The 13068-nt window shown below is 31.6% G+C and overlaps 1 protein-coding gene and 1 long non-coding RNA gene across 5 annotated transcripts in view; one reads left to right on the top strand and one right to left on the bottom strand.

Annotated features, from left to right (window-relative positions):
- The first annotated feature begins 12 nt into the window (after positions 1–12).
- btbd8 (BTB domain containing 8) overlaps positions 13–13068 on the top strand; it is a 51347-nt gene continuing 38291 nt past the window's right edge. For 2 of the 4 annotated variants that reach the window (XM_068221969.2, XM_002662430.8), the window contains exons 1-4: positions 13–171; positions 1499–1652; positions 4696–4875; positions 5166–5299. In XM_068221969.2, coding sequence (XP_068078070.2) covers positions 1549–1652; positions 4696–4875; positions 5166–5299 — 418 coding nt within the window. In that variant the 5' untranslated portion in view covers positions 13–171; positions 1499–1548. Of the gene's footprint in view, positions 297–1498; positions 1653–4695; positions 4876–5165; positions 5300–13068 lie in introns of all 4 variants that reach the window. The other 2 variants (XM_073954077.1, XM_073954076.1) reach the window with 1 other exon arrangement.
- LOC141386262 (uncharacterized) lies at positions 5830–8036 on the bottom strand. Its single transcript, XR_012407938.1, has 2 exons — positions 7016–8036; positions 5830–6889 (listed from the first exon to the last, which is right to left on the bottom strand). It is a non-coding gene; the product is annotated as an uncharacterized lncRNA (long non-coding RNA).

Below are 13068 nucleotides of genomic sequence, written 5' to 3'. Positions count from 1 at the left end.
CCGGGCACTTTCACTCTATCCCCATGTGAACTGTGAAGGTTGTGTTAGCTGTCAGTTTCGCGGTCACTGGAAAAAAAAGACATTTTCAGCGTCTCATTTGTGGAGTGTGAAGAGCAGATGTGGATGTTTAACTGTGAGGATAACGCGCTCTTCAGTGTAATTGTGTGTGAGGTAAGTCTCCTCATCCAGTTGTCATTGACAACACGACACTCTCACTGATGCTTTTGAAATGTCATTGTGCCTCAATGCTGTTTGTTCTGTCGCTTTCTAGAGAAATACGAATACTCTTCTTGACGGTAAAATGTAAAAGATATTTCTATTATTAATAAGCTTATCTCTTTGTGGTTTATGACAGTTTAGATGCTAATGGCTAACAGACTTGATTGAATGAATACACAACACGCCCTTAATTTAATCATTTAATACACAGTGTATATTAATATAAGTGATTTTTTTCTGTAAACGTTGTGATTTTATAATAGGTTTATTAAGGCAGGCTTGTTTAGACAGCTCGCTTTTGTGATAACTCTAATGTGTGAATGCTAATCATGCTAACAGTGAGACATTAAAAATGAGATTAGATTTCTACTACACCCAAGCTTTATCAAATTGGAAAGATTCTTAAGGGTAAATACTGTAAATCAAGTGACTACGCTTTAATAAGAAATATTTAATTGTAAAGTGCATACTTGGAGAACGTACTGACCTGTGTTTGACTTCGTGGTCTAGTTGTCCTTATCTGACTGGGCGTTCAAGCCCCATTTAACAGAAGTGTGTCAGTTCTAAAAGCCATGTTGATGCTTATTACGGGTTTAAGAAATAAGGTATCATAAATGTTAATTCAGTTTAGTTTACTATACATATAAATGATAGAAATATTCATTAAAATAATGCTCTTTTATACCATATTTAATTAAGCTTTCATATTAATATATGTTTTTCTGGAATATTTGACCTAAAGACAGCAATGTTTAGTGTATATGTAATATTGTATTGTTCTAGTAAAATGTTAATATTTATAAATATTATCACTCCTTTGTAAATGATAGTACAGTATCAGTTTATTTTAATAAATCAGCTAGAAATTACATATAATTTGGTTTAATTTATTGGTCACCTGAGCATATTTGTTGTCTGTATTATCTTTGTTTTGTTTTGTTGTCTTCAGATACCTTTTTTTTCTATTTCATATTGTAAGTTTATTGGTTATTGACAAAAAAACTTAGTTTTGTGCTATTTATAGATCTATTTACAAGATCCGTTTAAAACAATAAAATTAAATGACATAATGCTGTTCTTTATACTTTATATTACCGAAATATTTTTTTTAAATACATTTATATTAATAAATCTCATTCATCGTTTTACATGTACTGTAAGACACTTAGCAAAAAAAAAAAAAAAGAGTGTCTCTTAATGATAAAACAGTAAACAACACCATCATTTATTGTTGTGGAACAAATGTAGTAAAGATGTTGTTTATTATTCCTCTCCTCAGATGTTGATCATCACAGAAATGTGCTGACGAATGAGCTCAGCGGTTATAACATGTCGTCCACTGAGGCTGCCAGAGAGTTTCAAGCTAAAGAGCGTAAATGCAGAAACCAGCTGAAGAAGCGATTGGCAAATGCTCTGTCAGGAGATCTGAACCGGTAATTTTTACCTTCAACACAAGAGTCCTTTGTTATTCTTTTTTAAAATTGTGTCTGCACTGTTCAGCGCCTGAAATATCAGTGTTGTTATATGATGTACCCTTAGCAACTATTGTAGTCAAGTCAGAGACCTGCTTCAGTGTTTGCACAGCTCCTGCCACTCCCTTTGGAGACAATCTGAATATGCAAAGTCTGAACAGTATAAACCATAGATCTTGCTTTCAAATGTTCATGTGGATAACACACACACATATATATATATATATGTATATATATGTATATATATATATATGTATATATATATATATATATATATATATATATATATATATATATATATATATATATATATATATATATATATATATATTATTTCTTTAAACATATGGATGAATAAATCATCTATAATTAAAAGAGAATAGAATCTTCACTCATTTTGTTTACAAATGCAACTAATTGTAAAAAAAGAAATAAAATAATTTGTGTATAGATGCACAGTATAGATTTTGGTAGCCCACATGTTATTTTAGGATTATTTGTATTTATTCATCAGTGCTATTTATCTAATTATGCATGATAACGTGTTATTAACTTTGCTGTCGTCTGGCTTAAATCTTCAAAATTATTATGATTTTCTTCTTATGGTACTTCATTACATACACTTAGCTTATAATGAATATTTAGTTTTTCGATAATTTATTTTTTAATATAGTTAAAATGTGGCAAAATAGTATTTAAATTTAAGTTGTATGCATTTTATTTATTTATGTGAGAAAGATACATGTTTGACAGTCTTTCAAAATAAAAGTGCTGGGTTTTTACTTGAAGAAATTGAAACAAAATACTATTGTACAGTAGAATAATATTTCATATTAAAATACAACAATAGAAATAATACAAATAATAAAATAGACAAATAATTTTTAAATTGAAATAATGAAGCAATTGTTATTCCATGTTTTATTTGTATTATGAATTATATAGAAATGAAAAAAAAACAGTCAAACAGATCAATTTGATCACAAATTGGAAAAGTAAAAATCCAGTAAAGTAAAATTTTCCAAATGAAGAATTTGATGGGGCCCTAATTTATTAATTAATACAGCATAACATGAAAACGATCGATTACTTATTAACGTCATATTATATTCAACCGAATTGAACAGAGTTTTATAAATAATGACTATTTTAAGTTTTGATACTACTTAAAAGAAGAAAGCAGACCTATTTTCATCTAATTCCATATTCTTCTCCATTTCCTTTCCAAGCTCAAGTGCAATGTACATTTATTTATACATTGAGATCACTCTCAGAGCTGTTGTGATTATTGATGCTCCACAAAACAGTTTTAGCCAGGGTGCAAAAGTCAACTCTGATCTCTCCATCCTCATCCGTGTGTGCTTCATAAGAGGAAAGAGGACCGCAGTCGCACAAAGGCCTGGGGCACCACAGTATTCTGGGTCACCCAGATCGCAGCACAACATGCCAAAATGATGCTGACAGTGATTGTGATGCTGATGTGGACATGAAGTTTAATTGGAAGAGCCTCAATCAGTAGAGATTCACATTGTAGAATTTGTGCCTCAGTACACGTTGGACTTCAGTAATAATTGTATAGTCTTCAATCTGTAGCTCTTTTAATAAATTGCATTAAAAAGAAGCATCTCAAAGAGCTTTATAAACATAAAATGTGCAGAAGTAAAAAAAACAAAACAAATACAAGTATACATGCATGCATACAAGACAAAGCAAAATAATTCTAATGAACACCAAAAAATATTTAATATCACTTATATTCATTAGGAATATTTCTCGCTGATCAAATTAATCAAACAAAATTTTTTTGTACAATGCATGATGATTTAGAAATGGTTATGATGATATATTACAAATCAAATCAAATAAGTGAAAAGCTTATATATTGAATACTTGACACCCTGATTATAACAAATGCTGCTTATATGGAATTAAAACATAAATACATAAGAAAAAGAGAGAAACAAACAAATAAACAGGTAACCACTGGCTTCCATAGTAGGAAAAACAAATCCTGTGAGAGTCAATAGTTACCAATTTCTTTCAACATGTTTCAAAATAACTAATTTAGTTGTTTTTGTTTTTATTTTTAAATATAAATGCAGCTTAAAATGATTTTGTGACACTTTTGTCTCAAAACATTTGCCATTATTTGCTTTAATTCTTGTGATTTTATTTAACGTTATGCATAAATCTTTATTTAGTTTTTTTATCTCATTGGACTCGCAGAATCCTGGAGGATTCAAGTGTACTGTCATATCAAGTGTACACATGAGGCATATTTATGTCAAAAGTTGCAAAACATCTTCATTGCAAAAATGTTGCTAAAATGTATAATAACATTAAAATGGAGTCCTGAAACTAAAAATGAAATGCAAAAATAGAGTCCAGAAAAAAAGCACTGTTTATAATAAAATAAAATGGAATTTTAAAACAATTAAAGCACATTTCATATGACCCTGAAATATAAACTGATAGGTTAATAAAGTATAAAATAACTTCATTGAGATATTTAATGTCAGTTAGCAAACCCCTGTCAAAATTTTTTCAATTAGTTTATTTTAATTTTTAATATTATTTTAAAATAATATTAAAGCTGTTACATTTATATTTTGAGTGTGTTGCGTACTGAGTATCCAATTTTCTGTTAATACTTTTAAAATAAATACTAAATAAATATTACATTAAAATACTAAAGAAGTCTTTTCTCATTTCAGAGTACCAAAAAAAATAAATGTATAGATGTTAACTGAATGATTGTTCTGTTTGTTTTTTAACTTTTACTTTCCATGTCATATCTTCAACCACTAAGTTATACAACCATCTGTCTTTGTAGTTTAAAACACTTATTATTATCTCAGCAGTGTATAGGCAAATATAACAATAGGAAATGGAATAGAAAATAAAGGGGCACTGAGTGAGTGGTTTATTGAGAATGCTGTTCTTGTAAAATGACTGCTGGATGTTGGTTTTCAGTTGTCTTGATGGAGATCTCTGTGTTTATCAGGCTTTTGCAGGAGGAGCAGGAGAGCGACGTCACTCTGTGTGTTGGTTCTGCTGTTCGGCTGAAGGCCCACAGGGCTGTGCTGCTGGCCAGAGCTCCTCACCTCCTGCAGGGATCCGAACCAACTACACCTGTCATCAACCTGCAGGGGACTGAACCTGCAGCCCTCACCGACTTTATACAGTAATGGAATTTTCTCTTTCCCTTATGATAAGCTTAATCAGTATACTTCTTCTTTAAAAAGATAAAATAAATAAATGATAATAATATGACTTTATACAGTAACATTTTCTATTTCTTTTATAATCAGATTAACCTGTTCTTTTTATTAATATTTTTAAACAATTGTAAAAAAAAATAATAATAATATGGTTTTATAATTTGCAGAGGTCTGTATAACAGTGCTGAATGTTACATAGAAGCAGCACATAGAAACAACACATACAGCTCATGTTGCTTTTTTTCTGCAACAGAAAAGTGTACACAGAAGACAAGTGCCTGGCGAAGGAGAATAGCGCCTTAATTATCCACAATGGCCATTCACAGCTAGTAAATGGCAATGTAGCAAAAGGCCATGATGTTGAGTCTCAGGTCAGCTGTGACTCAGGTAAGACGACATTTTTTAGATATGCTACATTTTTTTGCTCCTCATGTAATCTTTATTTGACTCAGTTCTAAAATGGAGTTGTTAACTCATTTAATTATAATTCTTTTTGTTTTTTTGTCTTGCAATTTGAGAATATAACACACAAACTTTATGCTGTCATTGATGTTATGTTTTTCTATATTTATATATATTCATTTTTTAAACTGCACAGTCAGTTTTGAGTGTTTACGACTGAATCAAGGTATTATACTCCTGGGGTCCTTTCTTCTTTCATGGATTACTCAATTAGCTGGATTTGGATATTGACGATTTGACATGATCCAGGATCTTTTAGCTCTTCAAAACTTATCTGAGACTTGTCATAGCAACAGTTCTGATAGCTCAAACCTACTCGGGAGCAGGTTCATTTCAAATAAACAAGATTAGATCGAATCAGTTCAAAGATAATACTGAAAGTATGTACCAAATGCTGATCTTTTCTTACAGTAGTTATATAGACTTGGGAAAATAGTAAAATATATATTTTTAACTATATATGTGGGTCAGTGACAAAACAGGTTTGGCAAGATGGGAAATTTAAAAATCTTTTACAAAGTTGATTTAAAAGCATCCGTCAGATATTTTAAAATGTACAGATTGTATTCATGTTGATTTTATGTAATTAAAAATAACATTTACACCATTTTTTACAAACATTAAGACTGAATGCAACTAAAAATGTCAAATGGTGTAACTGCCAAAAACTGTGAAATATTAAATAATTTACTTCTCCTAGATGATATGCAAGTGTACACACTGAAATAAATACTTCATTTTAAAATACCACAATAACATTTATTTTATTCGCATTATCTCTAAATGTACATTTTTATGAGTTTTTGCAATATTCGGCCTGACACATGCTAAAAACACATCTGATTTCTAAATAATCTTTGACAAATTATGTAAAAAATGTTAAAAACTATTTTATTACACTAAACTGGGTGTTTTAATTTTAATTTCACATTATTTCCATGTACATAATTATATTTTTATGTAAAATACTGGTTACACCAATTGACAAAAACCAGTTACACCACCTGACAGTGTTGCTTTTACAGCCAAAGATTTTGAAATTGACAATTAAAATCAATTCAAATTAAGAATGATAGTCAACAATTTCAGCTGAAGTTAATTTAATTTGTTTTAAATGTTAACCAAAATGTCTGGCAACAAGAAATCATCATGGCGCATGAACGGTGTATCCATGTCTCATATTGTAATGACAGTTGAGGAACAATATCTGAGGGGGGTGGGATTGTCAATGACAAATGTGTTTAGAACAATGAAGCCAAGTTGCTAAACTTTAATACACCAAGTAACAACATCCTTTACATTAAATGTGTGGCCCTCATCAATAGAATATTAACAAACTAAAGAAACATGTTTAACATTTAACACCTTTTCCATCACTGTTTCTTTTCAGTTGGCTTAAGTAAAATAAAAATAAGTAGATGATATTAGAAAAAAATCCACTATTTTACTTCTAAGCGATTTAAAAACAATTTGCCAAACACTAGTACGACACTAGTACGTAAGAACTGCTGCTTACTCGTTGTTGCCTTGGTGCTGGGATTAAAGGCCAATATTTGCAAGCATACACGACTGACTGACAACAAATCATTTCATGAGTGTATCCACAACTTATCCACAAACTATTTATTTTATACAGTTAACGTCAGAATTATGCAGAATTATTATTAGTCCCCTTGAGCTATTAGCTCCCCTGTTATTTTTTCCCCAATTTCGGTTTTACAGAGAGAAGATTTTTTTCAACACATTTTCAACACATTTTTTCAACACATAATAGTTTTATTAACTCGTTTCTAATAACTGATTTATTTTCTCTTTGCCATGATGACAGTAAATAATATTAGACTAGATATTCTTCAAGACACTTTTATACAGCTTAAAGTAACATTTAAAGGCTTAATTAGGTTAACTAGGCAGGTTAGAGTAATTAGATAAGTTATTGTCTATCCATGGTTTGTTCTGTAGACTATCGGGGGAAAAAAGCTTAAAAGGGCCAATAATTTTTACCTTAAAATGGCTTTTAAAAATTGCTTTTATTCTAGCCGAAATAAAACAAATAAGACTTTCTCCAGAAGAAAAAAATATTATCAGACATGCTGTAAAAAAAAAAAAAAAAAAAACTGATTTCAACTGTAAATAATTTCATTTGTTTAGCAACTTCTGACTTGTTCTTCACAACTTTTCATCATTAAAGTTCCTCCGAGTCACCTCCAGTTGTTAATAATAATAGTACAACAGCGAGCGCATCAAGTATGAAAACCTCCAAAACTTAAGGCTGTGTGCACTCAGTCTATAGAGGCTCGTCAACCTTGTTTCATTTCCCATGTTAATTTTTTCTTTTATTTAAAAAAGAAATTCCCAAGTGCTCTTTAACAGAGAGAATATTATTGTCAACACATTTCTAAACAAAATAGTTTAAATTAATAAATTCTAATAACTAATTTCTTCCGTAGTCTTTGCCATGATGACAGCACATAATATTTGACTAGATAATTTGTAAGACATTAGTATTCAGCCTAAAGTAACATTTAAAAATGTAATTAGGTTAATTAGGCAAGTAAGATCTATTGGCCAAGTCATTGGGTAACTGTGGTTTGTTCTGTATTTAAGAAGGCTAACAATATTGACCTTAAAAACTGTTTAAACATTTTAAAAACTGTTTTTATTCTATCCAAACTAAAAGAAATAAGACTTTCTCAAGAAGAAAAAAAAAATACATACAACATTTCAAAGGAGGATGATACAGTGGCTAATGTGGTTAGCACAGTTGTCTCACAGCAAGAAGGTTGCTGGTTTGAGTCCCAGATGGACCAGGATGGCTTACTGTGTGGAGTTGACATGGGTTTCCTCTGGGAGCTCCAGTTTCCCCCACAGTCTAAAGACTTGCGGTATAGGTGAATTAGAAAAACTAAATTGACTGTAGTGTATGAATGTGTGTGTGAATTAGAGAGTGTGTACATTTTATTGTGTGAATATAAACATGGATTAACATAAAAAAAACATTCATGTTGTGCAGTAAAATAACTTTATCCTAGGTTTACAGAGCTTTAATAGTAAGGTTGTGGATTAAGCACCTATTTCTCAAACAAAAATAAATAAATAATCTACTCTATGAACACAAATAGTTCCAAATAGTAGTCTAATTTATGTCGCATTTTTGATCAGCATCATGAAGTAATGATATTTGACTAAATTGACCCCCAACAGAAAGACTCCTGCTATATGAGTCAAATGGTGTAACCAGTTACACCCCTTGACATTTCAACTTAAAATGAAAGTTGACAGGCATTATCAATAAAATCTATGTAAGCACATGGGCTTGGTGGGAATATTTCAAATTTAACTTTTAAATATAATACTTATTTTTATAATATTGAACAATTATCAGTGCATTTCTGGGGTCTTACCATTTGACATGCATATCTAAGATTAGCTGACCATACCTTAAAAAGGTCAAAGTATCTCAAATTTTAAAAAGAGTTACTAACCTTTGCATGCAGCAATTAGTCTTCTCAAGAATTCTTCTCTGTGATCCAATTTCCTGTCTAACTCTCTTGTGCACAATATTAACAAAATGGCTCAATAAATGGTGGTTACACCATCTTGACATTTCAGAAATTTGAGGTGACAGACAAAATTCCCCAAATGAATTATAATATTTAAAACAATTGTGCTATATTTACCTTTATTTACTATTAAATATGTCTAATGTAAAATTATGCCAGACTAGCCGATACAATGTTTCATTGAGGCTTTCACATTTTTTAAACAAGGTAAACTATTTGGTACCAATTTTTTTTGGTTACACCACATTGACATTCTTGCAATAATCCCCTAAAAATTTTCTTAAAATGGATTAAAACCAAAAAATTAAACTTGGTCCTCAAAATAGAGAATGTATGCAAGTAATTTGCTTATTTATTTTGAAACTGTAACCTACTTGAATTTATTTAAAAGACATGGACACAAAAAAATGAGCATCACGTCATTGACCCATGTATATGTGTATATTAATAAAACTTATGCAATCTGCACTCCGAAATAAAAGTACAAAGACTGCCACCTGGTGGTTTAAAGACAAAATGTATTGATATTAACTCTTTTAGATACAAACAGGTACATGCAAAATATTTGACTACATGCACAATATTCACTAATATGCTGGTGATTTACACCTTTACCAATATCAAAATGCTTTTTTTGATGCAAAAATTATTTATACAGTTATTCCTTACGCCGGTTGAAAAAACTTGAGTAGGCCTAGGCTACTATAATAAAGAAAATCTTCAAATACATTGATGTGCATTGAAATAAATGATGAGTACTCTTGAAACATGAAAGTGTAAAGCCTGCAGCTCACAACAAATGTTGCATTGCTGATCATGATTTCGAGGATCGATAGATCTGTTCTTCAAAACACATGCAGCGATCTCGGATCAGTTTATCCAGACATTTTAATCTGATACACTAACTTGTTTGAAGAACCAAATTAGCCAGAGATCAGTTATCAGGATTAAAAGATCCAGGATTTGCTAAATCATCTTAGATCATTTAAGCATGGTACGAAGAACGGACCCCTGTTCACAATTGTAACTGTTTACAAATGTACACCTCTTATATTCTCTAGTCTAGATCAGTAGTTCCCAAACAGTTTGAAAGCTCTTAGTAGTGTGTTTTTTCCCACCCTGTCCCTTTTTAAAGTTAATGTGTATATTTATTTGTTTATATTCAGATGAGCAAACAACAAATGATGCATAAACAGTAACAATGATTTATTATGAATGCATCACAACAAACAATATGAGGTGAAACAACTTATGCTAATGAATCATCTCTCCAGGGCCAGTTGTAGGATTTCAGCCTTCAGCCTTTGCTACTGTTGCTGGTGATAACGCAATATGCATACACTTAACGTTATAATCTTAAAAACAACTAATTATTACATTTATTTTCCTGTCTCATTTTCATGTTATGGTTCAATAACTTGCTCTTCAAAAACTTTCCTACTTTCCTTATGAGACAAATATTTTCTGAAAATTATTCATTGATATACACTTAATGATCAGTTATCGCCACCAATTGGTTGAACAATTTAATTGTAATAAACTTTATTTGAAGCCTCAAATTGCTTTTATTTGGTGCTTTTAATCTTTTTAATCAGAACCAAACTGTTGTCCCAGTACTTGTTTGATTATTTGATTCTTTATTAATCAGAAATTACAATACTTGTGGAAAGGACTAAAGAATGAAGCTATTTGATTGCAATGTTGAAATCATCAAAGTATTAATAAAATTGCTAATCACAATCATTTAGCATAATTAAGATCGCGTGGATGTTTGAAAGAAGATCCCGATCTTTTAACAGTTATTTTTGCAGCTATAGGCCCTACACTGGATACATTTATAAAGGCTAAAAGTAATGACAGAATTAATGTTAAATGAAAGACATGCATTTAGTTGAATTTCACATCAACCCTCTTTCGGATGAGACATTAAAACTGAGGTCCTGACTGTCTGTTGTCAATAAAAATCCCATGGCACATCTCGTAAAGAGTAGGGGTGTAACCCCGGTGTCCTGGCCAAATTACATCCATTGGCCCCTACGATCATGGCCTCCAAATCACCCCCATCCCTTTAATTGGCTGTAGCACTGTCTTTCCACTCTAACTGGTGTGTGGTGAGCGAACTGGTGTCGTCCTGTGGCTGCCATCGCATCATCCAAGTAGATACTGCACAGTGGTGGTGGTTTGGAGAGGCCCCCGCTCATGATTGTGAAGCACTTTGGGTGTATGTCTATACACGATAAATGCACTACATAAATACACATTACTTACTTACTAACTTACTTACTTACTAACTTACTTACTTACAGATCATCTCCACATCATCATTACCCTATCTGGGGCAGCAGAACAGTCTTACTTTTAGTTTCTCATTTCTTTGTTCAAACCTGAACTAATAACTTAAAAATGAAGCTAATTGAGGCATAGACCTGTGTCGTGGGCATTTCTGCAACAGGAAGATTCTGCTCCACTGACATGAGCTGTGGGCAGCAGAGAGGGGTGGGTGGGGCAATTCTCAAATGGTCCAATTGGCAATAAATTAATACTTTTAATTTTTTGTTTAAAATAAATGTTTTTTTTTTTCTGTTTTTTTTTTAAGTTTTGGTATGCTCAAATGTTCGTGTTTATAAATAAAAATATTTAAAATGTTTGCTGTAAAAGGTTATTATGGTACAATAGTTATTTTATGCTGTCTAGATTGGAAAAAGCTAAGATTCCACAGCACCCCTAGTCTGTTGTAATGACACCCACTTTAGGAACCACTACTCTAGATCAGGGGTTCCCAAACTTTTGAGTTCACAACCCCAAAATAAACAATGCCAGTGACTCTGGGGTAGTTATATATACACAATTGGTACACACATACTCTATAAACATAAGCATATTGATGAGTGTGACAGTCTAACTACCATATACTTTTTGTAGACTTTCATTGATTTGTTTAATTTAGTATTAACCTTACCTATAACGAGACTGGTGGGCTGTAGCCTGTTTTCATTTTTAATGTAGTGAAGTGCTGTTAAGGTGTCTGGAAGTTTAACCTGGTCCTTTAAAATTCAATCTGCTCCAACTGATGCTATTGCTATATATAATTTATTTTCCTACATTCATCCCTACAGCTAAGAAAAAAAAAGAATTGACCATCAAGTTTTTTTTTTCCTTGGAGTAATGTTTCTAAAGGAGCTGTTAGAATTGAACCAGATTTTGGTTAAGACCTAATATAAACACAAGAATAAAACAAAACAAAAAAATCTGAAACATGAGCTATGTGTATTTACAATGAAATGACACAAGGAGAAATGACTGAACTGCTGAAACGTGTTTAATACTTTAAATAAAAGGCTTTTTTGGTGATGGCAGCTTAAAGACGAATCAAGTCAAATGAATAGCTCAGGTATGGGTTTTTCACCTACTTTAACAGAGTGTAAAAATCTTGGTTCTGTTGGTCTTGTCTATCAAATCTGATCTTTATTTAGTATTTTCTATTAGATTTGGGTCAGGTGATTAGCTGGGCTGTTCTACAACTTGATTTTTTTTTTCTCTGAAAGCATTTGAGAGTTTCCTTGGCTGTGTTTTGGATCATTGTCTTGCTGACACTCTGGTTTCATCTCCATCAACCTGATAATGTAGATGTTGGATTGAAGCAGGCAATATGAATTTACAATGAGGAAGGGCAGAGGGTTGCTGATGAATTACTGAGAGATTTCAGCTGCTGTCCGAGCTTTCACTGCATTTTTACACCTGTTTAGAACTTTTTCCCCATCATTTCATTTCATTATGCATAACTTAATTTGCAAACTATTTTGATTTGTTTTCTTTGTTTATGTGGATTTTTTTGGTTGTTACCAACATCCAGGGAAAATTTCAAGTGAATGGCAACTTTATAAATATGTTTCGTGAGAAAAATAGTGATCTGTTCCATACTTATTGCCCCCGCAATAAGTTTCAACAGAAAAAAGAAACTTGTATTGTTGTGCCATTAATCTCAATGGTCACAATCAAATAGAAAAAAAAATCAAAAGGCAAATGATTTTTTATGTGGATGTTGGTTTTTTAAATTGTTTAGGTTATGGGTGGTTATTCTAGTCGGATAAAATCATTAAGCAACACCCCCCATTGTCCCACAACCCCCAC

The sequence above is a fragment of the Danio rerio genome, chromosome 6 (assembly GCF_049306965.1).
Source record: "Danio rerio strain Tuebingen ecotype United States chromosome 6, GRCz12tu, whole genome shotgun sequence".
Lineage (NCBI taxonomy): Eukaryota > Metazoa > Chordata > Actinopteri > Cypriniformes > Danionidae > Danio > Danio rerio.
Note: the sequence above shows the minus strand (reverse complement) of the source record. Positions and strands in the feature narration are given on the sequence as shown.